This window comes from Phaenicophaeus curvirostris, chromosome 6 (genome assembly GCF_032191515.1).
Source record: "Phaenicophaeus curvirostris isolate KB17595 chromosome 6, BPBGC_Pcur_1.0, whole genome shotgun sequence".
NCBI lineage: Eukaryota > Metazoa > Chordata > Aves > Cuculiformes > Cuculidae > Phaenicophaeus > Phaenicophaeus curvirostris.
The window spans coordinates 5,062,443-5,076,105 of NC_091397.1; the positions used below are offsets into that span (position 1 = coordinate 5,062,443).

At 45.0% G+C, this 13,663-nt stretch overlaps 1 protein-coding gene across 1 annotated transcript in view; it reads left to right on the forward strand.

Annotated features, from left to right (window-relative positions):
* VILL (villin like) overlaps nt 1–13,663 on the forward strand; it is a 37,163-nt gene that overhangs the window by 5,720 nt on the left and 17,780 nt on the right. The window contains exons 2-4 of the mRNA XM_069859236.1: nt 7,544–7,625; nt 9,442–9,516; nt 11,615–11,811. Coding sequence (XP_069715337.1) covers nt 7,557–7,625; nt 9,442–9,516; nt 11,615–11,811 — 341 coding nt within the window. The 5' untranslated portion in view covers nt 7,544–7,556. The remainder of the gene's footprint in view (nt 1–7,543; nt 7,626–9,441; nt 9,517–11,614; nt 11,812–13,663) is intronic.

Consider the following 13,663-nt stretch of genomic DNA (forward strand, 5'->3'; position numbering starts at 1 on the left):
CCTTTCACCAGGGGAGAGAGAGCTGAAAGAAAGGAGAGATTTGTTCACAATGAATTGGCAAACCACATGGTTGCCTTTCCCTTGGGATGGCTCTGTACCATCACTGACTCAATAATCCCACGATGAGGAGCCAGCGGTGAAATGGATACCTCCAAAGCTGGCATGTGCCAAGCTGCATTTTATTATTTGAAAATAATGCACCTGGCACTATACCAGGGGCAACGCTGCTGCAAGGTGCTTGCAGACCGAAGGCTTTAAATAGCTTCTCGTGCCACTGTTTTTCTCGTGGATCTTTAGAGAGAGGTGGGTTTGCTCCAGAAGAGTTCCATATGGGGCACTGAGACTGATCGCAGGGGGAAGTTACTGCAGCTCAGACTCAGCTGCTGCTTCTGAAAGCTTCGTCTCATGGGGCTAACCTCACCCTACAGCAATTCTACCTGCCTGGGAGAGCCTGCTGCTCTCAAAGACATCCCGGGAAGAAGGACTTCCTGGGCAAACAGTCAGTTAAGAGCTGTGTGGGTGCTCTGATGTTCTCTAAAGGACACTAAGGCAAGGACTGCCAGCCTCCGTGTTCAGCCAATTTGCTCTCCCTTTTCCAGCTGCAGTCACTGCTGAGCACTGGGCTCTACATCAACATGATGAATGTGGAAACTCAGACTGCATGACGTGGGATTTGTGGCGGATGTTAAGGCTTTCTTATTTAATTGTCAGTCCATTGTTCTTACATGTTTGAGAAGTTTGCTGGGACAATACAGCTCTCCTGTTCCCAAGAAAAAGTCAGTTGTTAAAATTTTAGAGGGAGAATTCAGAAATAGCAGCAGTTTGGGAAAAAATCTGCTCCTACAAATCAGTTTCCCGAGACCATCTGCTTGAAGATCAGACTGCTGGAAAGCTACCAGAAGTGAGATAAACAGACAGGACAAAGGAAGTCATAAAGAGAGGTGTGGAGAGATGAACAAAATTTTCTGGATGGAGTGAGGTGTTGAGCTAGAATTTATGGCAGGTGGAAATCAGGCAACTGCAAGGACTAGTCAAAGTCAGAGTTGCCTGCCCTAATAAATCAGATGTCCTCTGAGAAATCTGAAGAGACAGATGAGATACAGATTGAGGGCTAATGCAACTGGGAAGGTGGTTATTCCCCACTAACCTAGTAGCTCCTGGTGCTCCTTCCTTTTAAGTAAGTAGCAATGGCAGGTCTGGAGAATTACTGCAAAGCCCACCTGCACGTGGCTTAAAGAGGATGAAAAGTTAGGGCTCACAGCACCAGTGTGTTTCTCAGAAAGAGTGTGTGTAAGCTTTAAAGTGAATCAGAGGTGCCAGAAATGGAAAGGGAGTGAAGGCACAGGTTATAGGAAGACACACTAAGCAGAAGGTCTGCTTCTTGGTAATGCCTGGGATGGTGGTTGGAGATGGAGTAAATTTGCAGGATTCAGGAGACACAGAAGCGGGTTGCTGGAGAGACTGGTCAGCTTCTGTCAGACAGGGCAAGCTGGCTATTGCTCATGCAGAACCTGAGAAATCACTTGGCTAGGTGGATCTAGGTTTGGGTGTCCTCTGAATTTACCAAACAGGGAAATCAGACCTCTCCTGGGGTACAGAGCACTTCCAGTTAGAGGAGCCATCAAGAACATAAAATCATCTCAGTGATCCTCCTCTTCATTCCAGGCCCTTAAGTCTTCACTCACGTTAGTGCTGAACAGACTTCAGCATCCCAGCCCTTGCCCCACAAGCAAAGAATAGAAAAGACCAGCTGCCCCTGATGGCAGAAGGTGTTTGAATGAGATATGATCTGATCATCCCTGACAACTATTTGTGAAGGAAAGGAAAACCTGCCCATCTGAACCCAGTGAAGTCCCTTTTTCACTCCAGAGCCACTGACCCTGAGAAAGTGATCAAGAAGCTTATTCACAATTTTCGTTCATCCTGTCCAGTGTCCCATCTCAAGTTTTGAGGCATCTCTACTTAAGAAAAGACCAAAAAAATCCTTCAACCCCTTTCATTATCTACCCAGGTGATTTGATAACGCAGACAGGGGGATATTTTCTGACCTGTAGATGCGGCTGGGTGAAGCATGAGGATCAATCCATGTTATTGCTTTAATGCAAAACCGATGGGAGGGCACATTTTACTGAATGTGCAGCATCTGAAGAGGGGTTCATGGTTACAGACCCCCAAGCAGCTGAGGCCAGAGAGAGCGCACTCCAGCCATTTAGCCGTCTCATTTCAAAGACAGTAAGTAAAGGCGAGCCTGCCAGCTTCCCTAATAAGCTGTTCCAATATTTAATTGCCCACTGTGATCAGAAATAGCATCTTATTTTGAGGCCTGTTTTACGTAATTTTAGCTGCCAGGCAACAGCTCTTTCCAAGAAGGCTGAAGTGCTCTCTGTGGTCAGTGCATATCCCTCTTCTTGGCACGCTGACCACACTGAGCTCCTGAGCCTGGACCTCACAGGACCTGGAGGAGGAGGGTGAGCTGAGCTATGCTTCTCACTCTTTTGTCACCTCCCAAAACACACATCCCATTCCCTGCCACATCCCAGCACATCCACCATGGACAATGCGATTCAACTTCTCTGATTGTAGCCCTTCTTGTGATTATACAAGAGGGTAGGAGCTGTCACCAACACACACATACACATATGGATGTATATATCACAGGTGCTGTCACCTATGCAAATTTTTCCCTCCTGCCTAAAAAATTGGAGGAGGATATTACATGACTGAGTGTGTGAGAACACAAGAGACAAGATGAGCCCCATTGCTGGACCTCTCTATCATTCCATGTGAGAAAAAAGTCAGCGTTTTTCCTCTTACAAGGGGAAAATACAAGACAGCTTATATTGGTTGAGTGCTGTACTTCTGGATAGTCATAGAATCATAGAATAGTTTGAGTTGGAAGGGACCTCCAAGATCTTCCAGTTTCAACGCCCCTGCCATGGGCAGGGACACCCCCCACTGGATCAGGTTGATCAAAGCTCAACCAGCCTGGCCTTGAACAGCTCCAGGGTTGGGGTATCCACGACTTCTCTGGGCAACCTGTGCCGGTGCCTCAGCACCCTCACAGGAAAACACTTTTTCCTAATATCTAATCTAAATCTCCTCTCTTTCAGCTTAGTCAGTCACTAGGATTAGTCACTGTTCAAAGCAACAGTCTCAAGCAGTAGCTGAGGAGCCACACAAGGTAACTCAGCACTGAATTTCATTCATATGGACAAATTAAGAGTTAACTGCTATCCTCTCTGTAAACAAAAAATGGCACCTACTTGGGCCCAGATACTCGACTATAATGAAGTCAATGAAAGCAATTCAACAGCCCTGTTTTACCTCATCCAATGCCAGTCCAAGTATTGCAAATAATTAGGCCTTTCAGCCTGGAAAGGCTGGAGCCACAGCTGCTTCCCATTTTCCCAAATCTGTACAGACCATTAGTCATTTCACTGAGGGTTTTTTATTACCGTGACTACAGCCGAGCAAGCGTGCCGCCAAACCCCGGACAAGCCAAATCAGGCTTAATTCAGGACGTACTTCAGGAGTTTGAAATGATCTCCTATCCCCCTTCTGAGTTCTTATTTTCCCTCCCCACCCAAACAGACCGAGTCTGCCAGAAGAAATGTCCTGTTAGGTCTGCATTCTCAACACTTACCAGGTTAACCAAAATGAAGTAGTGATTTCTGGCAGTTCCACCCTAACTGTTATTCATTAACCAGTCTTGGGAGTGACCTTGACACTTAATTAGTCATCTAGTCCTTCCTGAAGGTAAAGCTTTTTCCTACACTGTGCTGGTTGGAGAGGGGATGGGGATCATAATCAGCAAGCAGGAGTGTTGCTGTGCTTTTGGCAGCACATGAAAGGGAGGAAGCAGGTGTAACAGAGACCCTCACCCATCAACTTTTTCACCTAGATTGCATTAAGGAAGGCTTTGCTTTTAGCTCTGGAGGCTCCAGGTTGTTCCTACTGTGACAACCAGCCAAGATACCAACCGACATTTCATTTCCAGGTCCTCTGCCCTCAACCAACAGCAGCATTTACTCTCTATAGTTTAATTTATAGCATCTTAACCAAGTGGGGATGACCCAGCAGAGCAGCTGCAAGCCAGCAGTTGTCTTTCCTATGTCGTGGCTTCCTCTCAGCCCACACTCATGGTGTGAACTTGTCTCCTCTTTCTATGGTTGCGAAAGTCCCTGGAAATGGTGGAAATAGTAGCTGGCCCTGGATGTGGAAATTGGGTAGCTGCATGTTACAACTCTGGAGGCAAAGAGTGGACCTACAGCTGCTTTAGTGCCTCTTTTCCCCTTCAGAGGTAAAACTGTGTCTGTGTACAAGGAAGCAAATGTTCATCCCCATAACCAGGTTTTTTTTTCTGCTGAATTCCTGCCTAAGAGATGGTGAGTCATGCTTCCTGCTGATTTGCATTTCACCTAGCACTGGGTAAAACTGGTTTGGTGGAGACAGGAGCTGACCTATACTTCTCTGTTCAAACCTCACAGTGATCCTAAGCATCTTAACAACCCTTTTATTTGTTTTTAAATTGGAAAAGTTTCTGCCTTTCCTGGTTTCAGCACAAATGGGAGGTTTTCACTAAAAAAATAGTGGATTTTGGATCTGGGCAGGAGTTGAATTGTGGGGTCATCTGATTAAAAAACCCACATTAAATCATTAATGAAATGAGCTGTCTGATTACATAAGTCATATTCCAATTATTTCTAACTTGGCCACCAGCCGAAAGCTGGAAAGTCCAAAGAAACGGCCAGCCTCATTTGTGCAAGTTTAATGACTAAAGAAAAAGGGAGGGACAGCATTTCCCAGAAAAATGGAGACCAGCACCAGTGAACAGGTTTCAGAAGGAGAAAGGAGCCCCAGAAATGGAGCAGATCCAGGATTCCCATTTTGAGTCAAAGAATCACTAGTTTCTTTGGGTGGGAATCACTAGATCATCGTCAGCTTTCAGAAGGTTTTATCCAGCATGGCTGTCTGCATTCAGCAGAATCTCAGCATCCTTTGGGTTAACTTTTCTGATGAGAGAGGTCAGGACACTGGGAGAAGTAGGGAGCCAGCTGTGTCTCACAGCTGGCCAGATGCCAGTTTCCTGAACTCTTAGCAGGCGAGCAAGATGCCTGCTGCCTTCCACAGGGAACAGGGTCGGTTTTGCTAAAATACTTCACTCTCTTGAATCCTCCTTCGCATACAAACATCTTTATAGGCTTTGCTTTCAGGCTGTTTCTGTTTGGGTCTTGGAAGGAAAAACCCTAATAAGTTAAAAAGATAGCTGGGGGAAGGTTTTTCTTTGATAAGGACCTTTTGAATGCCATGTTTAAAGAAAGGAAAAGTCTTTTGGTTAAAGATCTGAAGCAGGATCATGTTTTCAGTTTCAGTTCCTGGTAGCCCTGGACTTCATGGTAGGTGAATCAGGACCCTGTTTAGAAAAGTCTCTAATTCCTCTGTAGACACAGAAATATCTTCCTGGATCTGGCTTTTAATTCGAGTGGGTCTCAATTACCTTTCTGGGAACTGAGATGAAAAATGTCCTTTTTTTTATTTTTTTCTCCTTGCTGTTCATCTTCTTGCTTGGAAGCTATCTGGAGGACCCTAAGGGAGGTGAAGGTTGTCGAACGTGCCCCTGGTAGGTACATGAGGCCACACAGACTCAGTCTTCCACAGTTCTTCATACATATCTGTGTTCAGGAAGGAGTAAGCATATCTGACTCCTGCTACTGAAAGCTGACAGACTGTGGATGCTCGCTCAGTTAGCAGAGAGGTGTTGGGGCTCAGAACACTCCTAGAGGTACTCACATCTCTCTACTGCCTGTGCAAGGAGCCATGGTCTGGCAGCTCTGGGCTGCAGGAGATTGGGAGGGACCAATATTCCTGCCTAGAACAGCAATTTTTGCGCTCTTACTTAGTGTGCAGACTCTTCAGGGGAAGGACCATTGCTTCTTAGAACTTTATGATGCCAAGTGCAGCACATTTCTCCATGATCTCATAACATAAGCAACAAACACACCTTCTGGCAGGAGATCATCTGTCTTTGTTCTTTTCCTCCTTCAGAAGGAGCTTCTTCCATGGCTTTATGCAGTAGCTTCTTTTATTTTTCATCTTATTGTGGCTCAGTTTTTGTGCTGAGTTGAGGCAGCCATGGCACCATCCCTTCTCGTAGGCTGTTTCCTACAGCTGAGCAGAGGAACACAGGAGAACCCGTGGCCTACAATCACTGCACCCTTTTCATCCAGAGACAGAGAAGAAAATGCAGTCAATCAAGTTGTTGTTGTTTTTAACTTAGTACAATCGTTCAGTCTGTCATGAGCAGATAAATACAAATCAGGGGAGTGCACTGATGAAGCATGTGAATATAAAACACAGAAAACAGTGAGCTGTGCTTTCTCTTGAAGCTCGGCCTTGATTTTTGAGCAGTATTGGCTCAAATGGGAAAAGCTGAAATGGGTCTTGCCCTTGACAAATACAATCTGTCCCATGGCAGCAGCAACATGTCCAAACTACTCAGGAGGCACCTGTCATGCCCCTCAACAGGCAGCTCTGCTAGGTTACAACCCAGTGTTTTCAAATACATTGGGTTTGTGTTTGATTTGCTTCAGGAGGTTCCCCTGTAAGTGATGTAGGTTCAAAAGTTGCCTCCTGAGCAAAACCTCAGTTATCCGAGCTGTAGGAACAAGCAGCATAGGTAAGGGTGGTCCCTTTTCTCCTTTCGCAGCTGGTAGATATGATAGAGGCTGGATGGGAGACCTTCACCTGTCAGAGGGGCAGCTAGAGATACCAAAAATGTCTCAAATGTCCCCAGACACCTTCATGTGGGCAACTGAAACCTAAAACCTACCTCTTCCCTATACAGGCAGCAGAGCCTAGGGAGCTGCTCAGCTATGTGTAAAGTAGACACCTGGGTCATCAGTCAGATGACTCCATACGCTCTGCTGACTGTGGAATGTCTCCACTAACCTTTATGGAACTGACAGCCTGGTGCCCTTCCCTGAGATACCTTGCAGGTGTCTTAATTTAGACCCGAATCTCATCCTGAAGCGGAAGGGCTTCATTCCTCAGGCTCACAGTGCTCCAGGGTACCTGATCCAACCTGACCTGACCTGACCTCCAGTGGCTGCTCCAGCAGGGCGTGGGTCTCCTAGAGGTCCACTGTTGTCTCTGCCACCCTTTGTGCCATGATGAGAACAAAGCAAGACTGATGTCACATCCAACACCCCAGCGAAACCTTTCCACCTATTCAAACAGGGGAAAAATAATCCTGAACCAGAACAATGGTATCCTCTCCAATATTTGCTGGGCTGTGATTGCATATTTTGCTTACCCCTCCATGAGTGTTTATAGCCTGGGGATGCGGGTTTATCCTATCCAACTCTTGGTAACTACAGCTGCTCTCTCTTCATAGTCAGCAGAGAGATAGAAGCACCTCAAGGTGTGGATTATCTATATTAAACCTCCACTAATGGTAAGAGGAACCCAGCTGACTAGCACATTTACTTACTGTTGTACCCAATTATATCATTATTTTGTTTTTTCTTCTTCCTTTTCCTTCTAGCTCAGTCTGCAGGATGACAGACACTGACACAAATCTCCCAACCATTGAGAGAAAGCTGGGACTGCAGATATGGAGCATAGAGGTATGACAAGAGGCAATGATGGCATATGTGCTCTGCACATGTGTGTGTGTATGTTTTGAGAAAAAGATATGCTTGAAGTAATCTGGATGGGTAAAGAGGGTCTTACAGATAAGATACAGTGGGAAACAAGAGACCCAATGTCTCCCTGTGCAGCTTTCAACATGTTATTGCTTTAGTTTCCTGCTCTGTAAAACAGAGATAATACTGAATAAAGAAGTATGAATGTGGTGGGACTGAAGCTATTCCTCCAGCATTGAAGGCTGTCTCACCTGCTTCAGGAATGAATGCAAGGCTTCAGTAGCACACCAGAAATAAATTACCTTTTTCACCAAGAAGAGGGGTTGTACATAGGTAACTTTAGTCTATACCAGCAGCTGCTGTGGGGAAAAGCACCCACTTTTGCAGCAAAGTCTATTTGCACTTCATCCTTATATTTCCCACTCTGATTGAGGGGTCACTGCAGGGAGAGATACCATAGCTTGCAAGGTCACATCTGCTTGGTAGGGTCTCTACTTTTGTTTTGGAGCCAGGCTGTGTCCAGATCTGCTCCTTTCTGCCCAGTTCACCAATAACATTCCCCTGCAACGAGAGGGGACTAAGGATGAGGTCCAGAGTCCACTCAGAGGAGCAGTGGAAAGGGGCTCCAACACATGCCTCCAAGTGGTGGTAGACCTCTACAGGTCCCAGCTACGTTTCAAATATTATACGTCTTTGCCTTTCCATTTCTTTCCAAAGCACTGCATTAAGCTTCTTGCCAGAGGATCTGTAATTAGAGACGTGTTGATTCACAAGGGTCAGACAGGTATGCTGGGAAACAAGTCAGGCCAGCAGAAGAATGTACGTCTCTAATTCCAGGGAATCACAGAGCCGGTTCAGGCCCAGGAGGTGCTTGTGTACCAGTGGGTGGCACATCCAGGCACCTACACTGGGCTGCCCTGGCTGGTTAATTGCACACTTGTACCAGATGAACTGTGCTATTAGGGCCTCGAGTGAGGAGGGACACATTAGTGTCCTCAAGCCTGTCTTTTCTCAGCACTGATAGTTGCTATGAATCCCTGGTAAAGTGGTTATCCTAACAAAGCTCTGGAAGTTAACCTTAAACTAATGGGTGCTGCGTAAAAACCATGCCCCAAAACTGAACCTAGGATGAGATGTGCTCACTCTCTTGGGAAATACCCTGTAAATGCAGCTCTACAGCACTTCAGCCTGACCACTAAGTCTTCTTGCTCCAGACCTGCAGGATTGCACGGGGTCATGGAGAGCAAAAAATACTTTTCAATCTGGCCAAGCAGTATTATCTTTTGCCCCTTCTCATCTCTTCATACTTTTGGGATTTCCCCCAGAAGTGGCTTTCCCCAGCCTATGAGCACAGCCCTGTTCTTCCCTCTCAGGGTTGTTCAACCTTCTAGTACTTAAAGGGGGCTACAGGAAAGACGTAAAGGGGAACTTTATCAGGGAGTGCAGGGGTAGGATCAGGGGGAAGTTTTAAGCTGAAAGAGGGAAGATGTAGATGAGATATTAGATATTAGATAGAACAGTTTTCCTGTAAGGGTGGTGAGGAGGTTGCTCAGAGAAGTCGTGAATTACCCATCCCTGGAGGTGTTCAAGGCCAGGTTGGATGAGGTGGTGTCCCTGCCCATGGCAGGGGGGTTGAAACTGCAAGATCTTGAAGGTCCTCTCCAACCCAAACCATTTAATGATTCTAAATTTCTGATTGTCACCTTAGTGTTTTGTGTACCCTGGCAGTCTTGTTTCACGTCTACCAACTTCTGGCTCTGAAGTTCTAGCAATGACCCAAACATTCATTTTCTTACAGAATATGAAGATGGTTCCTGTACCTGAAAAGGCTTATGGGACGTTTTTTGAAGGGGACTGTTACATAATTCTGCACGTAAGTAAGGCTGGCAAGCATTAGCCTCTTTGGTAGGCAACTGGTTCAACACTTTTTGTCTGGCTCTGACCTGGATGCTGGGTATCCCCACAGGTGAGAACAGCCCTGTGGGTAAAAGTTGTGCATATGCACTCACCATCTAATCACACACCTGAATTTAATGTGGCTGTTGTGATAGCACTCTATGTTTAGTAAATCAGAAGTCCAGAGGAACCATTAACTTAGTAAATCATTAAAATTATTTATCTTCTAATCAACTGAGTCATGTCCAGATGCACTAGAATGGCCAATACGTTCCTGGTAAACTAAATCAAGGCCCACACTTGCATGACTTGTGAGAGTCTTTTGGGGATGTGCAAGATGGACAATTGGAGGGTCTAATTTTCAGCAGGTGATGTAGGTTACGGGTGTGTGCCCACTCCTTATGTCACACAAACAACAGAGAGGATCACATCCTCATTAGGACATGTCCCCATCAGTACATGTCTGCCCTACTTATTCTGTCCCACCCAGACTTGATCCAGACCTACTTGCAACCAGCTGAACCCAGGACAGCCAGAAGCATGATGAACTTCTGAGAACCAGCTCTAGTCATGGGCTGTGCAAACTGCCTTGTGTTACCAGAGCTCTATGGCAGAATGATGTGTTGTACTCAGCATCTAGAACTCCTTCCAAACCTCTTCCTCTGCATAGAGCAATCCCCGTTCATCAAAAAATGTCTATGTGGTGGAAACCAGAAGCATTTCCCTCTTCCTTGGTCTGAGTGTCTCTCCTTCACACATTTCCATCAGTCAAGACACCATAAAACCTCCACTGTCCCACAAAAAACACGTGCAGATCCATACATCGAGCTGGGAGAGCAGGCTGGGACAGCAACACAGGATTAGTCTCTTCGCTCTCTAATTCATCATGCACATGCTGTTGTGCTACCTTTTGATTGCTGAATTGATCTGGTCGCAGCCACTCAAAGACGTGCTTAGAGCAGAGTATGAGTGTCCTTGCAGGGAGCTGACTATAAATATCAGTATAGATTTTGATGCTCACAGGCTCAGCTAGAGTTGCAATAGCTTCCCTGGGCAGAAGAGCCCTTAATCGACCCGCTGCTTTCCTTTGCCTTTGCAGACAAGAGGGTAAAAATGCTCGTCTTTGCATTCTACATCTTCACTGGAGGCTCTCCAAACAAAGATTGTGCACAGGACAATGGGACTTTGATCATCTTCAATAGCAGTGCATTAAACTGAGCGATTTTGCCACAAATTAATTGTCTGTGCCTAGAGGAACTGAACCCTATTTTATTTGAGTTTTTCTACTGTGTTTCACTGCAGTACCACTGCACAAAGCAAATAAACAAAACTTAGTGTCAAATCCAGTTTATAAAATGAGCTTTTATTACCTTTCCCAGGTGTCCATGATAGGGTTTAACACAGTGGGTGCTCAAAAATAACTGCCACAACTCACATAACCATAAGCACACCTGTTCTTGGATTGCTTGCCCCCTCTTTCTAGGATGCTGGGTTTTTCTGCAATAAGACAAATCACAGCATGCAGGCGTAGGCTTAGCTCCATTTGGAGTTATATCTGTTTTGCAAGTTAGCAGGAATTCAGAAGCAGTTTGTGTTACTAAGTAGTGTGATATGAGAAAGAGAATGGGAAAGAAGGGATAGTATCTCCAGGCAAATAAACAACATTTTAAAAGGTGAACTATGACAAGAGTCTCCCTCAAATTTTAATATCAAACTCTACAAAGGTATGACAGGATGAATACAGTAATTTTTGTAATTGCGCAAGTCCTCAGTTTCCCTTGATAACAAGGTTTCTAAAAGCATATAAGACAAAAAAATCCTTCAGTGTAATATGTACATAAGGCACAGAAGTGCTCTCCCAAATCTGGTCCCTGGCTCCAGGCTGAGCTCCCACGGAGCATCCTAAAGCTCAATTCTGTCTCCCCTCATCCAGGAGAAAAGCAGAACTGGGAAAGGCCTTGGGAAAGGGCTCCATGATCACTTGGTTTTGACAGGTGTCCTTGGCCAGTGATATTGCTTGAAACACACATATGGGCTGTGTCTTCAACCTGACTTGTCTTTCCCATCTCTTCCAGACCAAAAGAACCTCTCGTGGCACCGCTGTGGATTTGCATTACTGGATTGGCAAGGATTCATCTCAGGATGAGCAAGGGGCTGCAGCCCTGTATGTCACCCAGCTGGACAATGCTCTCAGGGGGAACCCTGTGCAGCACCGGGAAGTGCAGGGACATGAGTCTGAGACCTTCCAGAGCTATTTCCGCAATGGCATTATGTGAGTAGTGGAAAATACCTTGCAACAAGCTGGGTCATGGTCCCTGGGGTTCCCTCTGCTTCCCTGTATCTCAGAGCCATCAACATTTCAAATATCTGAAAAACATGAATTGACACTGAAGTTGGTCAAAATTCAGAAGAAGAAAATCCTATTTTGAAAAAATGGGTTGGAAGCATTGAGTCTGGGACCATGTCATTCTCTTCTACTGTTCATTTGCCCAGACGTTTTCTGTAATTGCATCTTAACTTCCCTTTTGTTCACCCTCCTCCACCCACTTTAGATTAATTTGCCCATTCAGGGCGCTTCAGATTAATATCCACCTTGAAGAGAAGTGCCGATTTGGCTCACGCCGGGAGTAATACTCCTGTAGTGGGAGGAGAGTTCGACTCTGAACTTGTGCTGTCTAAGAGACACTGTTGAATCCAATCCTGTGGTCTTGTCTCCCTTTGGGGTCATTGGAAGGTAACTTCAATAGCTGTCCTCCAGGAGGATCTTCACTGGCAACAAACAACCTAAGTGCCTTGCTTTCAAACAGCTGAAGAAAACTCAGATGAAACCCCATCCTCAATTAATACCCTCTGTCCCAGTCTGGTCTTTGATACCTCTGTTTTGTGCATCTCTACAACCACTCATGAGTTTCCTTAGGACTTTTCCGAGACAAGAAAATGCTTTTATCCTTGTCTTAATGATGAGTATGGAGCAATGAAGAACTAAAATTCACATCTTCCAAACCCTGTAGGTTTAGAAGTCTATTTGGAAACCTATCTGCCTCTGAAATCAGTATGGCTTAGACTTCGTCTTAGTCTAAACCACATACCCAGGGTCTGAGGCAGAATGAGTAGCTAAAGCAAGCTCTTTCCAGACCTTGGCGGGTGGACTAATCACCAGAGCATCTTTCTGTGGATGTGTTCAACTGAGCCAAACAAGTCTGAATTGCTCTGAATCACTCTCACACCTGACCATGTTTGCCAATCTCTTCCAAACTATTCTAAAATACATATATTACCTACACTGCAAAAAAAAAACCTATAAAAACTTCAGCAATTATCTCTCTTTCCCACAAATGGCAACTACATTGCATCAATTATTACTGTAAGGCCTGAAGAATGAACATTGGTTCTGTTTTCCAACATGGTCTAGGATATGTGGAAGTGAGTTAGACTTCATCAAAAACCATCCAAAATGCTGTGGGACTTCCACTGGAGACCATGTTCTGTCATTGTGTGATTGTGTCTTCCTTGCAAAGTTGCATAGAAAAGACAGGAAGGCATCATGCAGTGAGGCAATACAGTGCCAACAGCAGCTATTGCAAAGTGTGTGTTTGAGGATCAAAAGACAACAAAATTGGCAGATTAAATCCCAGAGAAAGACAGTGTCCTGTACCTGTTAACGGTAGCATTTTGTTCTACTTATGACAACAATTTCCTATCTAATCTACTTTGAATAGAATAACTATTTTGAACAACATCAAATTTTAGGAAAAAAACCCTGTTTTCTGCAAAATTAGTTTCATTTCTTAATTGAACGCTTATGGAATATTTCAATTCTGAGATGCCACTGATGTGGTTAATGGGATTTTCAGTTTGGTTGTGTCACATTTCCATTGCCATCCCCAATTTCCCTTCTCCCAAGATGCACAACAGCAACACAACACTCATAACAGGTCACCACGAGGAATCATGGTTTGACCAGGGACCATGAACAGAGTGAGGAAATACAGCAATTGAGATTCCATTTTTAGGACTCTTAGATTATATTTGCTTTAGAATTTTTAGTTGTCACCAAAAGCTTGAGATGTTCTCAAAGGATAGAAGAGAAGCTATTTTCTAGGCAGCTCTAACTCCTTGTTTCC